This window comes from Rhinopithecus roxellana, chromosome 6 (assembly GCF_007565055.1).
Source record: "Rhinopithecus roxellana isolate Shanxi Qingling chromosome 6, ASM756505v1, whole genome shotgun sequence".
In the NCBI taxonomy this organism is placed as follows: domain Eukaryota; kingdom Metazoa; phylum Chordata; class Mammalia; order Primates; family Cercopithecidae; genus Rhinopithecus; species Rhinopithecus roxellana.
The window spans coordinates 73786787-73803043 of NC_044554.1; the positions used below are offsets into that span (position 1 = coordinate 73786787).

General features: G+C 37.1%; 1 protein-coding gene across 1 annotated transcript; it reads right to left on the reverse strand.

Moving 5' to 3' along the window:
* Positions 1–652: 652 nt before the first annotated feature.
* Positions 653–12617, reverse strand: TWISTNB (TWIST neighbor). The gene is made up of 4 exons (XM_010358706.2): positions 12301–12617; positions 8349–8490; positions 5226–5434; positions 653–3917 (listed from the first exon to the last, which is right to left on the reverse strand). The coding sequence occupies exons 1-4, from the start codon at positions 12552–12554 to the stop codon at positions 3506–3508; spliced, it is 1017 nt and encodes a 338-aa protein (XP_010357008.1). The 5' UTR covers positions 12555–12617; the 3' UTR covers positions 653–3505.
* Positions 12618–16257: the final 3640 nt, after the last annotated feature.

Here is a 16257-nt window from a genome sequence, read left to right on the forward strand (position 1 = left end):
AAAGCTTTTAGAAATTTTAACAAGACCCTTTTAAGAGGGAAAATATAAACAACCTAAATATCCATCCTTAGGAAATGAAATAAATTATACACTGAAATTCTGCAAACATTAAAAATAGGAAGACCTCTATATATTCATATGGGAAGATATTTACTATAAAAGAAGGTGGGCCCAAAAAGTACAGGTAGTTTGATTCTATATATGTCTTAAAATATTTTAAAATTCACTACTTAAAAATCTCTAAAACTACACATGCAAGTGACAATAGTGGTTATTTCTGGAAGCAGAATTGCCAAGTGGGTGTGTGTGGTGAGGAACAGGGAGGGAGACCAATGACTGGTAGAATGGGAGGATGTATATACTTTTACTATTTGAATTTTTAAACAAATATATATTGATTTTGTAACATAAAATATCTACTCTTTGGCAAAAAAAGGCAAAGATGACCCATGTGGTAAATGTATAAAACAAGTTAAAGAGATCAAATTTCTGTCATGTCATTTGTAAGTATTCTATCCCTGACACACTGAAGTGATAAAAGTCCTTAAAAACCATATTACATATAGGCAAAAAAAAAAAAAAAAAAAAAAAAAAAGATGCATTTATTGAAACAAGTGAAGAGGTTAACAATATCACATCAGAGGCAAAGTGATACCATTTGAAACTGTGCTTTTTATTTATCACTTTAAAACTATCTGTTGATGCTTTCATTATACAAAGCATTCACTGTTCAATACTATAGATATAGTTAAGGCATAGTTCCAGTCCTCAGGAAACATTTGGTCAAGACAAATTTGATTAAGAGACGAGCTTTTCAAACAGGTAAACAGTTTGAAGTAATGCAGAGTGTTACAAGTAGAAAAATATTTATTAAAGAAAAATAAGAATTATGGTTATGAAGCATGCACATTTAGCCTTGTCTGGAAAAAGTTTATGCAGAAGGTGGTGCCTGAGGTCTTTTACATTAGATAACTTCTTAGTCCTCTGTCAGGTTCTCCACCTGGAATGCCACAGTTAGTTTTTCTTCTCCAAGGGTCAAAATGCTGCTTATCCAACAACCAGCTTAAACACTAAGCATAAAGCATTAAACATTCATTTTCATTTGTACTTATCATGTATACTTAGTTGTGTATCTTATAGACAAAACAGTAAGCCCTTAAGAGCAAAAACTGGTTAAGTCATTTCTGTATCACTGGTGACTAGTGAGGTGTCTTGCACAGTGAAATGGGTGAATGATAGGAACTGGAGAGAGAGTAAGGGATCTCGTCTAGGCTAGAGGGTTTATATGAGCAAATTCCAAGACAGAAAAGATACACGAGGTTAGTGCAGCATGTGACAAATGTTTTGAAGAATATATGGTAGACACCATCATCAGTCTTTTTGTGTCAGAAAGACGAACAAAAAAAAATGAACAAAGTTATTATATTCTAGGAAAGACAAATGGCCAGATCTGACTTTTCAAAACTACTCACATTATGAAAAAAGCAGGAACAAATCTAGTTTCACGTTCAGCATGCTGCTCCCTGTTTAATTCATAAAACACAACTGGCAGAAGTATTACTTGAAGCAAAACAGAAGTAATGTAGGAACTTGCTTATTTTGCTAAGCCACAATGTATTTTTCCAGGAATAGCATAAATTTGACATATTTCTTGGTGTCTATGGAAAAGGGGTTTAGAATTGTTTCACTAAAAATTAAATTTCTCTATTGTCAAACATGATTGTATACTCAAATTTTAAAATGTGAAGGGAACATTTCTTAAACATTTCCTGGGTATGCCACTACATCAAGTCCTGGTAATATGATATAGTTTATTTCAAAATTTTTTCAACTCACACTTCCTTTAAAATAGCACTGACCAAAAGAAAGTTAATGTGAGCTTCATGTACAATTTTTAATCTTTGTAGAAAAATAAACTGAGAAAGGCAAAAATTGTTTTATTTAACCCACTATACCAAAACATACTGATTTCACCAGTACAAAAACTGAGATGATAGTTTACATTTTTTGGTACATCTTCAAAATCTGGTATGTACTTTATACTGACAGCACATCTCAATTTGGACGAGCTATATATTTCCAGGGCTCAATACTCACATGGATCTCAATTGTAATCAAAGAGGTTGGTCTGCACCCTTCCATTGTCTAGCACATCTACTTGTAGACAGTTGTCAACATCTGCCACTCTGCCAATTCTGTATCCCATCATTATAAGTTCAGATCAACATATATCACTAGCAGAATTTATTCATTACCAAATATTTAGCTGTAAGATCAGCACTATGTCTGGTACTAAATAAATGGCAACAAAAATGCTGACATGGGAGTTCAACCATTCATCTATTTGCAGATACTAACACAGGTAACAGTGCGTGAACAATCTTCCCTGGTTTTTTTCATTCCACTTAACACAATTATTAATTTTCTTTTGTGTGTATATGCACATCTGTTTCTCTTATGACATGCCACAAGGGAAGGAACTACATCTATCTTGTTTGCCATTACATCCCTGGGCCTTAGCAGAATGTGTTATACAAAGCAGATGGTCAAGTATGTGGAAAATGAATAAATATGGCCATGCATTGATTATCAGCTTCAACCAGCTTGTCATTTCATTACACTTTGTCAATTAGTCAAGAGACATTCCACATTTTCTCAATGAACGCAGAGAACAGAACAACTGTTTTCTCTTCAGCACAATATCTTATAGAACATTCCAATCATTAAAAAGTAATCTGAAATTTCCCACAAGTCAGAATCACATTTATCCTGTCTTCATTAGACTCTCCTCCAACATACAACAAAATTAGAATGGCTGAGGAACAAATGAACAAGTACAAGAAAACAGTCCTTTCCATCAACCTCTCAGACTTAAGAAGACAAGGACACACATGCACCTGGAAGAAAAAAAATAATGAATAGCATTTACCACCACACAGTCAGTCCAGGCCTGGCTTTTAAGAGTTGTGAAGACTTCAGAAACTTCTTTGGAAAACCATTTTACGTTAAACAATAGAAATACTGTAGAAGCCATGATAAAGGAAAACCTAAAACTAGTTAATGTCCTGAGTTTTTAAAAAAGCAAAATAAAATAGCATGTAATAAGGTGAAGCCTATTAAACACACACAAAATCAAATCATCAAAATCTCAAACTTAACTCATTCTTCAGTAATATAGTATTGTATTATAAAGTCCTTTGGCTAGTCTGGACATTGTAGAAATAATTTTATGTAGAGTGCAAAACCTGGAAGAATATGAGAGCCGACAGTGAGAGCAGCTATCTTTTTATTTTGTATAAAATGGTACTTTAATAATACTGATTCTCCCCAAATTAATTTATAGTCAGTTTTATCATTTTTAGCACATAGAGCCTCCTACTCCTAGTTCAGTATTTTCTGTTTTGGAAATTACTGGTATGCTTAACCATTTCATATCACTGAAAACATTTATTCATCAATTGTATGTAGATCAATCTTTTAAAAACTGAATCATATTTAAAATACACTAAAGAAAATTACATTTCTCTTTTCTTTTTGGTGAGCATTTCAAAGGTGGGGTAAATTCAGCCTCTTCACTGTGTTTTCTTTTCTTTTTTTTCTTTTTATGGTCACTTTGGTAACCACTGGAGTCACTGCCTTGGAAAACAGGGTCCTGGTCCTGAACTTCCTGGTGCTTTTTCTTCCTTTTCTTTTTCTTTGGCTCCTCCTCCCAGAGGCCATTCACATTATTAGTATTCTGCAGGGCTGACTCTTCCATTGGAGTGTCACCTGCATCATCTGCTAGCTTTGTGGTGCCACTATCCACTTCATATGTCTCTGGGTCTTTCTTCTTTTTCTTCTTCTTAGGTTTTTTAGCAGCTTCTTCAGTGCCATTTTCTGTAACTTCTTCAGAAACTTCAGAGCTCTTGAATTGTAAACTATGAATTAACAGTTAAAAAAATTAACAGAGCAATAAGCAAAAAACAAAGAACAAATTGAGATCACGATCCCCTAACAGGCTAAGGTTTTCTAAATAATGACAGCAGTACAAGACACATAACCACGGCATAAATTCCAAATATTCTATCCCGTTATCCCTCAATCCACTAAAATATGCATGGGCTGCTGAATGTTAAATTGAAAAATGTTAAATTTAACATTAAATGTTAAATTCTTTCTTTATGAAGAACTTCTCCCAGACTGTTTCCACACATAAAAACGACATAAGAATCTCGTCAAAACATGTCTTCCAAGTTTTGGGTTGTTTCAGAAAAATTTGGTCACTGAACATTAAACACCACAATACCTAGGCTTATTAACCAAACCACTGACATCTAATAGAAAATAGGATCTGGTATGTATCAAAGTAATGGAGTTTCCAGTCTACTATTTTAATCCTGTTTCAAATAATAGTCCATTGTTCTACTTAGCTGATACTAAGATAGTGTTACTTTAACATTGTGAATTATTTTATACCACTAAAATAAAACATGGATCAATGAAGTAGCTCTCTCTCCAGAACTTCAGTCTTAGTAGCACTAGGCACATGTACCTAATCAATACCAACAACATAACTTTAGAAATTCAGTTCCTCAGTCAGACTTAGTCACATTTCAATGCTCAATAGTGAGGCTGCTGTATTATGTATATATACTATATTTCTGTCATCACAGAAACTGAACAGCTGTTCCAGACTTCAACCCATACTCTTGTAACTTTAAGGTAAAATATAGAAAAAATTATTAGCAATAGCAGCATTCTAAGAGTTGTCTCTCTCCTCCTTCCTTTAAACTTGGCTCCCATGGAATCAAGCTCAAGATCAGAGTAATTCTTATAATAATTTCAATACAGAATAATAAAGAAATTAAAATATCTGGCACAGATGACAATACGCAACACAAATTTTTGTGTGTAAAAACAAAGCAGGCCAATAGGAAGGTAATTGTGCTTTCAGTAGTTTCAAGTTTAGAGGTCAATTTAAAAAAAAAAGTTAACAACAAAATAGAAAATACTTAGCAAAATTGAGCTATTGAATATTAAAATACAGACCAGTTAGCTAGTCCGTGTTTTAGAATATTTGATGCACTGTTACAGATTACTTAAGAGTATTGTTTATATTGACTTTATGGTTTGAAAGCATGAATATTCCTATAAACAGATATTTTTAAAGAGAGGCTTATGTTCTCTAAATTCAGAATTAAATAGAAATTAAGTACCTAATGATAATTATGTAATGATAAACTAACCTTGTGATATTTAGTTTTCCCCGAATGCAGAATACTCCAGCAGCATCTGAGTCTAAACGAAATACTTCAAATTCTAGTTCATCACCCATGTTTATCTCCATGGTTAGCCACTGCTCAGCTGACAACTGCTCAGGTTTAGGAATGGAGGCATTGAAACACCCATGTACTAAACAGCCAATGTGGCTAGAAGACACTTTATTAACTATACCCTGGGAAGAAGAAGGAAGAAAGAGCGTAACATAAAGAGCAGACCCACAAAGTTAAAAGGTGAACCAAACTTTACAAGCTTCAAATAATCTTCAAAGAGCAAACATCAAGTTAATGGTCTAATTTAATATGGAAAAAGTTGACCTCAATGAAAACTTACCCCATGTCATGCCAAAACATCACTTTAGAATACCACTGGGTTTTGAGAAAGCTCAAACTTTATTATATAAGTAACTGCACATTAACTGTCTAACTGGATAAACTAACCTGCCCCTGCCACCCTGTCCAAGAAAAAAACCACCTAAACCCCCCACTGCAGGATTCCTTGGGGAGGAGATTATTACTCTTTAGCTACATTGAAACCATGCAGAAAATACTCCCATATAACCTATAAAAAGACCTCATATATGTTTTATAACTGGGATCTATGTTATGTTTCTGTAAATAGACTGAATTTCAAAGCTTAAAAATGCATTCTTTATTTAATTTAGCATGATGCAAGCATTCCATTAGAAGACAGCTTACCCTTTATATGTAAATATTGACCATGACTATTTTTGGCTAAATCACAAAAGTATTATTAGAAACTTTAAAACTAAAACAAAAATATGTGCTATATGATTTTAAGATGAGACTCTACATAAAACTTATTTTTCTTCTCAGGGTCAATATATACAAAGCATATGAATGAGACCCAGAAATATTAAAAATTCACATTTTCTGAATTACAAAACTGCAAATAATACTGACATGTATACAATGCTGTTTAACATCAGCAACCCTTTACACATGTGACAGAATAAAACTTCCCTATCTGGTATGATCAGAAGTCTAGTGTTCCCACTGGTAGTTTCCAGATGGTCTAGATAAACAAACTGGTACATCCATAAAATAAAAGTTTATTCAGTAACAAAGATAAATAAGTTCTCACCATAAAAAGACATAGCGAAACCTTAAATGCATGTTGCTAAGTGAAAGAAATCAATTTGAAAAGGATACATACTCTATTCTTCTTTAAAAAGGCAAAACTATGGAAACAGTAGAAAGATCAGTGGTTGCCAGGGATTAGAGGGAACAGAGGGAAGAAGGGAGAAATGAATAGATGGAGCATAAGGAGTTTTTAGGAGAGGAAAACTATTCTGTATCATACTATAATGGAAGGTAAGTTGTTGGGATTCACTCATGAAAGTGGCAGAAATATTAAAGGGAAATATTAGGGAAAGTTATAGGGAATAGTCACAAACCTTTCTGGAAGGCCAAAAGGTTACATAGCTTGTAATAATTGAACAGGCTGAAGACAGCCGGTTCTTACCTTAGAGCATTAAGTTATAGGGTAAATACTAGGGACAATAGAGGCTTCCCCAGTTAAGTCTGTTTACCCTACCTCCATTAACTAACCTTTAAGTCAGATGGCCCTCTGGGGGTGGGGCGGGGGAGGTCACCCAGAGATATTGCCCCCTAATGACATTTACTTTAAACCTCGGTACCTGAGCTTTAATGATTTGTAGAACTACTCTCTTAACCATGTTAATTATCCACAAGTGTGTGGACTCAGAACTTCTGTTGTTAACTGTATACTAAATAAATGCCTGGAGTGTGAACTGCTCAGGGCCAGCGGCAGGGACAAACCTCTCTTGCTGTGTAGGCGGTCGGACACTCAGCAGTACTGGCAAAACAGAATATCTGTGTGTCAGTGAAGGTTTTATTCATCTGTCTTTTAGGTCAAGGTCTGCGGGCAGACCCTGTATTTTTGGAGACAGGGTCTCACTGTTGCCTAGGCCGGAATGCACTGGCACAATCATAGCTCACTGCAGCCTTGAACCCCTGGGCTCAAGTGATCCTCCTACCCCAGCCTCCTAAGTAACTGGGACTACAGATGCATGCCACCATGCCTCGCTGTTTTATTTTGTGTAGAGATGAGGTCTCACTATGTTGCCCAGGTTGGTCTTGAACTCCTGGCCTCAAGTGATCCTCTTCCTTTAGCTTCCCCAAATGCTGTGATGGTAGGTGAGCCACTGTGCCTGGCCTACATGTTTATATTTAAAATAATAATTTACACAAAGTAGATGAAAGTTAAGTTTCTTAATTTCCAAATACACATCTACTGCCAACTTCAGTAGTCCAGTTATAAGATTCCAGTTTAACAGGCAAAGGATACTATTTGTATTAATTTGATATTGAAAAATTTAAAAAATTGGAAGTGCCTTCTGGGTTTTGTCATGGTTAAATTGATCTGTATTTTTTATGAATAATATCAAGGGTTAGTTAACAGTTCTGATCTATTAGATTAAAATATTTATCAGCTAAAGAAAAGAGAATATACACCCACATATGAGTATACATATGAACATGTGTATACACAGAGAACTGCTGGAGGAAGACAGGAGAAAGTAAAGAGTAAAAAAGGATCTATTTCAGTATATTTCATATCAATAGCTGCATTGTCAGCTTATGAAAAGCTGGAAGACCTCTCTCACAGAGATTCCATTTTCAAGGCACAGACTGGCTGCCCTGTCCTCTGTCATTCACACATTTTCATTACTGCCTGGCCCATTTGAATTCCTGTTTTATATACTGCTATATATTCTTTGAAACCTTTGTAAATAAATGGTATTTGTGTAGAATTGAGAACTTTTGAAATAATGATAATTGATTTTTTTTCCCTTAAAATCATTCTGTGACTATGAAAATAATAAAGTAGATGGGACATATATTCTGTGCATGCATGTGTTTTAGGAGGATATTAAAAAACTTACCTAGGTTTGGATGATACAAATTATTTTTTCCATAAAAATATTTATTTACTCACAATAGCAATTTATTTGAGTCCCAAGGTATATATTACCTTTTAAAATGTTCCAAGTTACATAATTATAAAATTGTACAAAGGGAGCTAGAAAAAAGGGATACACATACCATAAGCTTTTGCCCCGGTTCAGGGCAGAAAATAACAAAATCAGCTTCAATGTTAAGATGAATGTGTCCTTGATCATCATAAATATCTCCAAGTTCTCCCACAACTTTGATGTTATCATATGCAATAGGGACACCTAAAAGGCTGTAAAAAGAAAAAGTTGAAAATGATATATTTTATCCTCTTTTACTTATTTATTTTTTTGGAGACAGGGTCTTACTCTGTCACCCAGGATAGGGTGCAGTGACATGAACAGGGCTCACTGCAGCCTCGACCTCCCGGGCTCAAGTGATCCTACTGCCTCAGCCTCCCAAAGTGCTGAGATTATAGGTGTGCACCACTGCACTCTTTTAAACCAGGCCATTTTCATACTGACTAGATATTCTAAGAGTCCAAAGCTTGCACATCTCCTAAATACACCACCCATGTCAAAAACAATAGTATATGATTAGTCTGTAACAACTTTAGTAGTCCTGTTTCACCAACGGATTCTGATGTGTTGGCTAAGTTAAACTGATGATTCAAGATACACAGAAACAAAATGTCCAATTAATGCATGAGCAGTAAATCAACTCTTCTTCCCTTGCCAAGTCCCATTCTTTGTGTCCTAGCATGACTATTTGAATTCTTCAAGTTATACTAGGATAGAAAGAAGGGACTTAGCAAAGAAAATGTGTATCTCTGTGAGCATGACTGAACAAGAGGCAATTTTGGTATTATTCACCATTACTGAATTTCAGTACTTAACGGCATATAGCAAGGGAAGCATTACAGTTAAAGCTGAAGCCCCTGAATTTTAAAGTCAATGACTTAATGGAGAAAATCCCAAATTTAAACTATTGCTAGTAAATGCAAATGTTAATACAACTACATTTAGGAACTGACTCTGACACTTTAGTCTACAAATGTAACAGTCAGGATTAAGGGACAACTATTTTTCAAACTGTCATTTCTTAGTTCTTAAGGAATTATAGCTATTAAGGAGAAAGACCTAGTGGTGGGAGGTGGAGGGTGCAGTGAGCTCAGATCTCAACACTGCACTCCAGCCTGAGCGACAGAGGGAGACTCCATCTCAAACAAAGGAACAAGAAACAACAAAACAAACAAAACCTGGTGGCTTCATTACTTGTTGGAAAAAACTTCCCTGACTCCCCTAGGCAAAGCTGAAATCATTCCTCTACTGTTCATAATCTAATTGTATTGAACCTATCTGTATATATGTTTGAATTTCACACATGACTCTAAGGCCTTTGATAGCAAAGAATATTTTTTGTTGAACTCAATTAAACTTCTAACACAATTCACATAAAATAAGGGAAAGCATTTATCCCTAATAGATGTTGTTTACTAAAACAGCCAGGAGCCACAGAAAATAAACGTTAAGAACTACCAAATTAGGAAAATCCCAGCTCAGAGACTTACTTGGGAAAGCAATCTTCTGAGGTTTTAATTTCTGCATGTGGCATTCCTAAGCTGGAATCATCCTATCACTAAGACAATGTTAGGGACACAGAAAACAGAGTTAGAGAATAGGAAGAAAAATTAACTGCCATACTAGACAGAAAAACAAATATTAGGACTTTATTTCCCCTAATCAAAGCCTTGTCTGGAAGGAGGTCTGTGGTCCCCTGGTGGGAGGGGGGACATTTGGAAATTTGTGATACTAATCATGGTTAACAGAAATTTTGCAGAAGCCAGGGCAGAAAAGAGTCTGTCATGTACAGGACAGTCAGTACAATGAGGAAATATCCTTAGCTCTGACTTTTGAATAAAAGGACAAATCTGTTTACAAATAGCTAGGAACCTAATTTAACTCTTAACATCAACACACAGTCATCTTTGCATATTTTTAATCTATATTAAATTGTTCAGGAATTTAGCAATATATAAATTCAAGGGGGATTTTGTTAAAAGTCATTAGATATGTGAACACAGGCACTCAACACTATATACTTTTTCCTCCTTCACTTTTGTTTTTCAGATACCATCCTAAATAGGTATCAGGGCAAGATGGTAGCCTCACTTTAGTTCTTTAATACTCTATGTTCAATGTTTTGTCCCTCATTAGTAATGCATAGTTCAAAGTGTGGTGCCTGATTTTCACCTGGTGAATAATTTCACCAGGGGTCTTCAGCATATCCAACTAATATGAAAGGAGCGGTGTCCAGATCTGTTCAGAGTCACTCCGCGTGATTTCGTGATTTCCCGCCCTAGCCTGTCAAGTGCAGGCAATACAAAACGGTTACAGAAAACAAGATGGTTGCTTGTGTTTCCAGATGTTATGACTACTTTGTATATCCTTTAATCTCTCAAATCCATCCTCTCTAATCATTTTCTCTTGGACAATTATAACCTGATCTTAATTCCTCTCCTTGTCCACTTTCTCATCCTATTTGATAGCTAACCATTAAGTAAGGCTAACAAGTACTGTTTCTTAAACTGCAAATCTGATATGCCAGGAACTGCAGATAAGTACTGCTTTCTCAAAAGTATACCAAGTCTCAGAGTTAAAGGGTACTGAGAGGATGAAGCACTAACCCTGCCTAAGAAAACAGAAACACAAAAGGAAAAACAACAACAACCCCACCTTACCCCCAAAAGAACAAAAACTGGCAATGACAGGAAGGGAAAAGCAAAATGGCCATCCTCTCTGAGTTACTCCTGCCCTCGTCTCCAGTGGCATCCAATGCCTTTCCCCTGACATAAACCTTATTCTACTTATATAATAGATACGGTTCTCTGGGCAAAGCATACCGGTTCCCATCCAGTATCCGTTTGTTTATGGCACTCTTTGCCTGGAATGCTAGAAAGTACCGTCTTCAATCAAGTTATTCTCAAAGGTCCCAAGATCCCAATTCAACACTCCTTATCTTATTAAATTTCTGTCAAATTTTAACACCTTACTATTTATTGGCTTGTATTTGTATCTCTACTACAGCTCAAAGCTCCTTGAAATAGGGATTTCATTTTTTGTTTGTTTTTGTATCTCAAGTGTTCAGTATATAATATAAACATACGAGAAGTGTATATTGGTGCTTGGAAGAAGCTGTATATTCTTGAGATGCTTGATTATTAACCTGTGTGTGGAGGTCAAGGATCCCTTAAGAAAGTGATAAAAGCTTCCGATACAGTGCCCAAGGAACTTCACATAAGAATTCCTGAAGGACAGTCATGAATCCCTAAAGAATCCATTCATTCTAGTATTAGAACCTCGCTTTTGAACCAAAGTATGGTCCAGAGGAATACTGAAGCACATGCCCGCGCCCCCCGCCACACACCTCTGTAATTCTGTTTTCAAGGCACTTTTGAATACCGTAATATAAATGCATACATTTTGTTTTTTTCTCTCCCAAAAGCAACAGGCTCACTAGTTCGATTGAATAAATCGTCTTAAAAACAACTCAGGTCCAAAAGAAGAGAAAATGGGGAAATTACCAGATTGAAATCCAATAAGAAAAAAACGTGCTTCACGTTTTACAGGTATACCGAACGGTTGTACTAATGCTTCATGTGCAATCTTCGATGGAATGAGAATCTACTTAAGCACTGCAAACCAGATTTTTATTGTCAAATGAGAAAACATCATCCGGAACGGGATAAATGAAACGTTGAATGCCAAACAGAACTGGGCCTACTAGGTCTCCAGACCCCTGGTCTGTTCCTACCCCTACACCAGGGTTCTGGAGCGAGAATCTCCACTCCCTCCGCCGACACCTGAACTTCATCTTTAAGTTTTCTTCTCTATCTATGAAAGGGACCCTATAAAGATCTTCACCAGAGTGGTACTGGCCTTGAGGGGCGGATCGCGACTCTAGAATTCCACGGGGCTAAGCTCGGGGGGGGAGGGGTGCAATGCGACCTTTACTATTTGCCCCCTTTCTGCTGCGTTGTCAGCATATCCACCTGCTGCTACTTCCAGTGCACAAAAGAAAGAACAGGCAAAGAGATCGGTACCTCTCAGAATAGCGAAGGAGCTCCGCATCAAGCTGTTCTCGAATGCCGGTGCGTTTCCTGTTCAGGTAGCGGGGAGACAGCGCGATGTGCCTTTGGTGCGGCCCAGCCACCAGGCATGAGTAGCGACTGTTCACCAGCGCACAAGCAGCGGCATAAGTCGGCAACTCTAGGCAAGGCAGGACGCCAGCCTGCCCTACCAGAGACCCATCAGAAGCCGCCGTTGGCCGCCGCGCCTCCGAACAACCCGCAGCCATGCCGCTTGTCAAGGTTCCCACGGCGCGCCACTGACGTAAGCACAATCGCTTGTCCCCGACGCTCTTTTTACGTCATCCACCAACTACCACGCCCCTAGGAATTTCTCCTCCTTACGCTGTATTACGCAGCTCTGACCAGCAGGGGGAACCGTATTTTCGCGCTTCGAGGACGGGAGCTTAGAGCCTCGGATATGCATTGAGCATGCAGGAAAGTCAACCGACTGCTCTTTTAAGGGCAGGCAAATGTGTGTTTTCGCACAGAAGCTTATTGGATTGAGAAGGTAGCTTAAAAAATCCTTATTGGGTTAAGAAGGTAGCTTTCACTTTGATCATTTCCAGTAGTAAGGTGGTTTGGTAGAATTTTGCAAGCTTGGACTGTACAATAAAAAAATCAAAATATTTATGGAGTATATTTTATGCAGGACACGAAATCCTAAGAAGCAGGCCTGATAACTCTAATGCAACATATCTGAAAACGAACCCACTAGTTCTCTCCTGTCTTGCTTCTCTCCTCATTATGCACATGCTAAATCAGGGAATCATAACACAGCCAACCTGTCAGCCTCGGATCCTCTTTTGTTTCCCCAAATATCAAATCAGCCTGAAGGCCTGTATTGCCCAAAGTGGAAATATCATTCTATTTGGACACTATTCTCTTTCCCTGCCGACAAAACCGCAGGACTCCCTGCCTGTGGAAGCCTAGCTCAGTGGTCAGGAGGACACCCTGGGGCAGCCAGATCTTCCCTGAAACACATATGATTGTGTTGTGCCCTGTTTAAGCCCTACATAGGCACCCCACTTTCTCTAGGACAACACAAACTCCTGAAAAATGCTTATACAAGGCCGTTTTGTGATCTGTGTGGGCACACAGCCTCTCTCTTCAGCTTCATTTGTCACACTCCCCACCCTAATATTATGCTCCTTGATCCACTTTCAGGTCACTCTTTCTGCTGTCTTATGCTGTTCCTTCTACCAGGGAATATAATATTTTCACAAGGGTAAATTCTACTTACGTATGAATTTTTAGCTTAGATTTTACATTCTGTTCCTTCGCAAAGAATTTTCAACCACTCCACTCCTCTTTCTCTATAAGGATTAGGTAGCTACCCATGCTTTTTTTTTTTTTTTTTTTAAATTAACATAAAAGTTAATTTTATATTAACTGCCCATTTGCTTGCCTGTTTCGTCAATAGATTCCTACACTCCCTAAAGTGGGGACCATAATATCTGTATTATTCACTACAGTAGCCCCCCACATCTCATCCCTCCTCCAAAGAAAACCAAGAAAAACGCAAACAATACATTCTGAATGAATAACCTGATAGCGAGTTAATAAATAATAAGTGATAAAGAGCTCGCAGCCTAAGTGGAAGTGGGATGTAAACGTAAACATATAACAGGTTATGCTAGGTAAGTGCCAAGAGAAATGTATAGCAGTGATGCGAGTACTAACATACTCCCTCATCTCCTAGACACTGCAAAAAGCTTAACCTCTCTAAACCTGATTTCTGACTTGTAAAATAGGAAAAATAATGCTTGCCCTGCTACCTTAGAGAGATGATAGGAGGGTCAAACAAGATAAATAAAAAGTATTTTCTTTAATATTCCTTAAATGACTGTAAACTCAGCATGAGATGATAGCAGGATGAAACTGCCCCCAAAACCTAATAGTAGACATTTTAAGTCCATAAATGGGAAACGTAATGGCCCTTACCTTGATTTTGTTGCAAAGTCCTGTAAAGTCCCTGTGCAGGACCCTTCTGTTCAATGGCTCAAACTCGGCTAAACAAGGAAGTCACCTAAGGTGAGGAGCTTTAAGAACTCCCAATGCCCAGATGACATCCCAGACCAGTTCAGTCAAAATCTCTCCAGGTGACTACACCTTACAGTCAAGGTGGATCTAGACTGGATGTACGTGATTTGAATGAAAACTATTTGGCCAAAAAAGAATTTAGTAAAAAAAAACCTGGGCATCGTGGCAGTTTGACCAAAACAAAACGTTACCTGAAATCAAATATTCCAGTAATAATCTTTCACAATTACTAAATGTAGTGCACCATGGAGTAGTTTTGTAACCCTAGGTGTGTCCAGTGCAGTTAGAAGTTTACTTGTTTAATTTTGAAACTGATTTTGCCATTTTCAGTTTTAAAAATTCTGGCTTGATCGTTAGCTTCTATTCATGCTCTGCATGATTTGGGAGCGAACAAGGTGATTCTGCCTGCATGCCAGTGTTCACCTTTATGGGGTTACTTTACAAATTAACCTGTTCCACCTTCGACACAGGGGAGAAAACAGAAATACCATCAGTTCCTCCTACCTACCCTACCCCACAGACATGTACAAAGTTTATTTCTTCAAGGACCTGTAGTTGAACTGAACCATTTTCTTTTTCTCTAAAATGTGTCCAAGTTCCACAGAAAGTAAGGCAATGGTGGTCCCTGTCTCATGAAAAGCTCAGTCAAGTCAAAGGCAGTGTGCTGAGAAGAGCTTCATTCTATAAGGAGGAGAAAGAAGGTTAGAAATAATTTTGACCCCATGACCAGAGGAAGAGAGAGAGAAAATTTCTTGTGCAACTGTCTGTATTATTTTACCATTGACCTTGCCACCTCCGGCATGCACACACATACACCTTATTATATTAGTGTGTTTCTATTCCTCCCAATCAGATAATCCCTGGAACAACATAAATGTGCAAAAATTGGTGGTTTGCTGAAATAATGATGGTTACAAAGTAATATGCACCATATGCTCTGCTTTTTATAGAATACACGCATATTTATACACTTAGAAAAAAATCTAGATGCACAAATATAATCATGTGCCCCATAACTATGTTTTGGTCAATAACAGCTGACCTATGTGATGGTGGCCCTGTAAGTTTATAATGACATATCTTTTTACTGTATCTTTTCTATGTTTAGATATACTTAGTTGCACAAATACTTGCCACTGTGTTACAGTTTCCTACAGTATTCAGTACAGTAACATGCTGTTCAGGTTTGTAGACCAGGAGCAATAGGCTACAGGCTATTTACCAACCAGCTAAATAGCAATAGGCTCTTTATCAATCAAGGAATCTAATTCAGGTATGACTTATGCCATAACTTATCCTTTCAATTACTAAAGATCTTCACTTTTTCTATGTACATGACCAAAGCTGATAAAGAAGGAGATTAGCATAGCACATCATATAGCATAAGTGTGTAGTAAGGTACGCCATCTGGATTTATGTAAGTACGCTCTATGATGTTCACACAATGATGAAATTGCCTCATGAGGCATTTCTCAGAATGGATCCTTGTCATTAAACGACACATGTCTATACCATATGTTAATGTTAGTTATTTCTTGAGCGTGAGTTTATGTTTTTTTTTTACTTTTGTGAATTTTATATATTATTTTAATGTTTTATACAGAAAAAAATCAGAAACTTAATCAGAAGATTGAAGTTGTTACCGAAAATCCTCTAGTTTTAGATGGTTTAATAGTGTTGGTTGGTGCAAAAGTAATTGTGGGTTTTGCCATTACTCTTAGTGGGAAAAATGACACTTACTTTTGCACCAGCCTAGTACAAAGTGAAGAGCCTTCCTAGATGCTAAAGTCAATTGCTGGAGTTCAGATCCTGGCTCTGTCACTTACTAGATGTGTGATGTTAGGCAAATTTCTTTCATTTTTCAAAAAGCTAAAATTATTACAGTAGGAT

What these genes read in the sequence shown, in the direction of transcription:
- TWISTNB (XM_010358706.2), bottom strand. Translation starts at nt 12,554, where the DNA reads ATGGCTGCGGGTTGTTCGGAGGCGCGGCGGCCAACGGCGGCTTCTGAT. An exon ending in AACCGGGGCAAAAGCTTATG is followed by an intron (nt 5,435 to 8,348) that starts GTATGTGTATCC and finishes TCTTCTTCCCAG; the next exon opens with GGTATAGTTAATAAAGTGTC. An exon ending in GGAAAACTAAATATCACAAG is followed by an intron (nt 3,918 to 5,225) that starts GTTAGTTTATCA and finishes GTTAATTCATAG; the next exon opens with TTTACAATTCAAGAGCTCTG.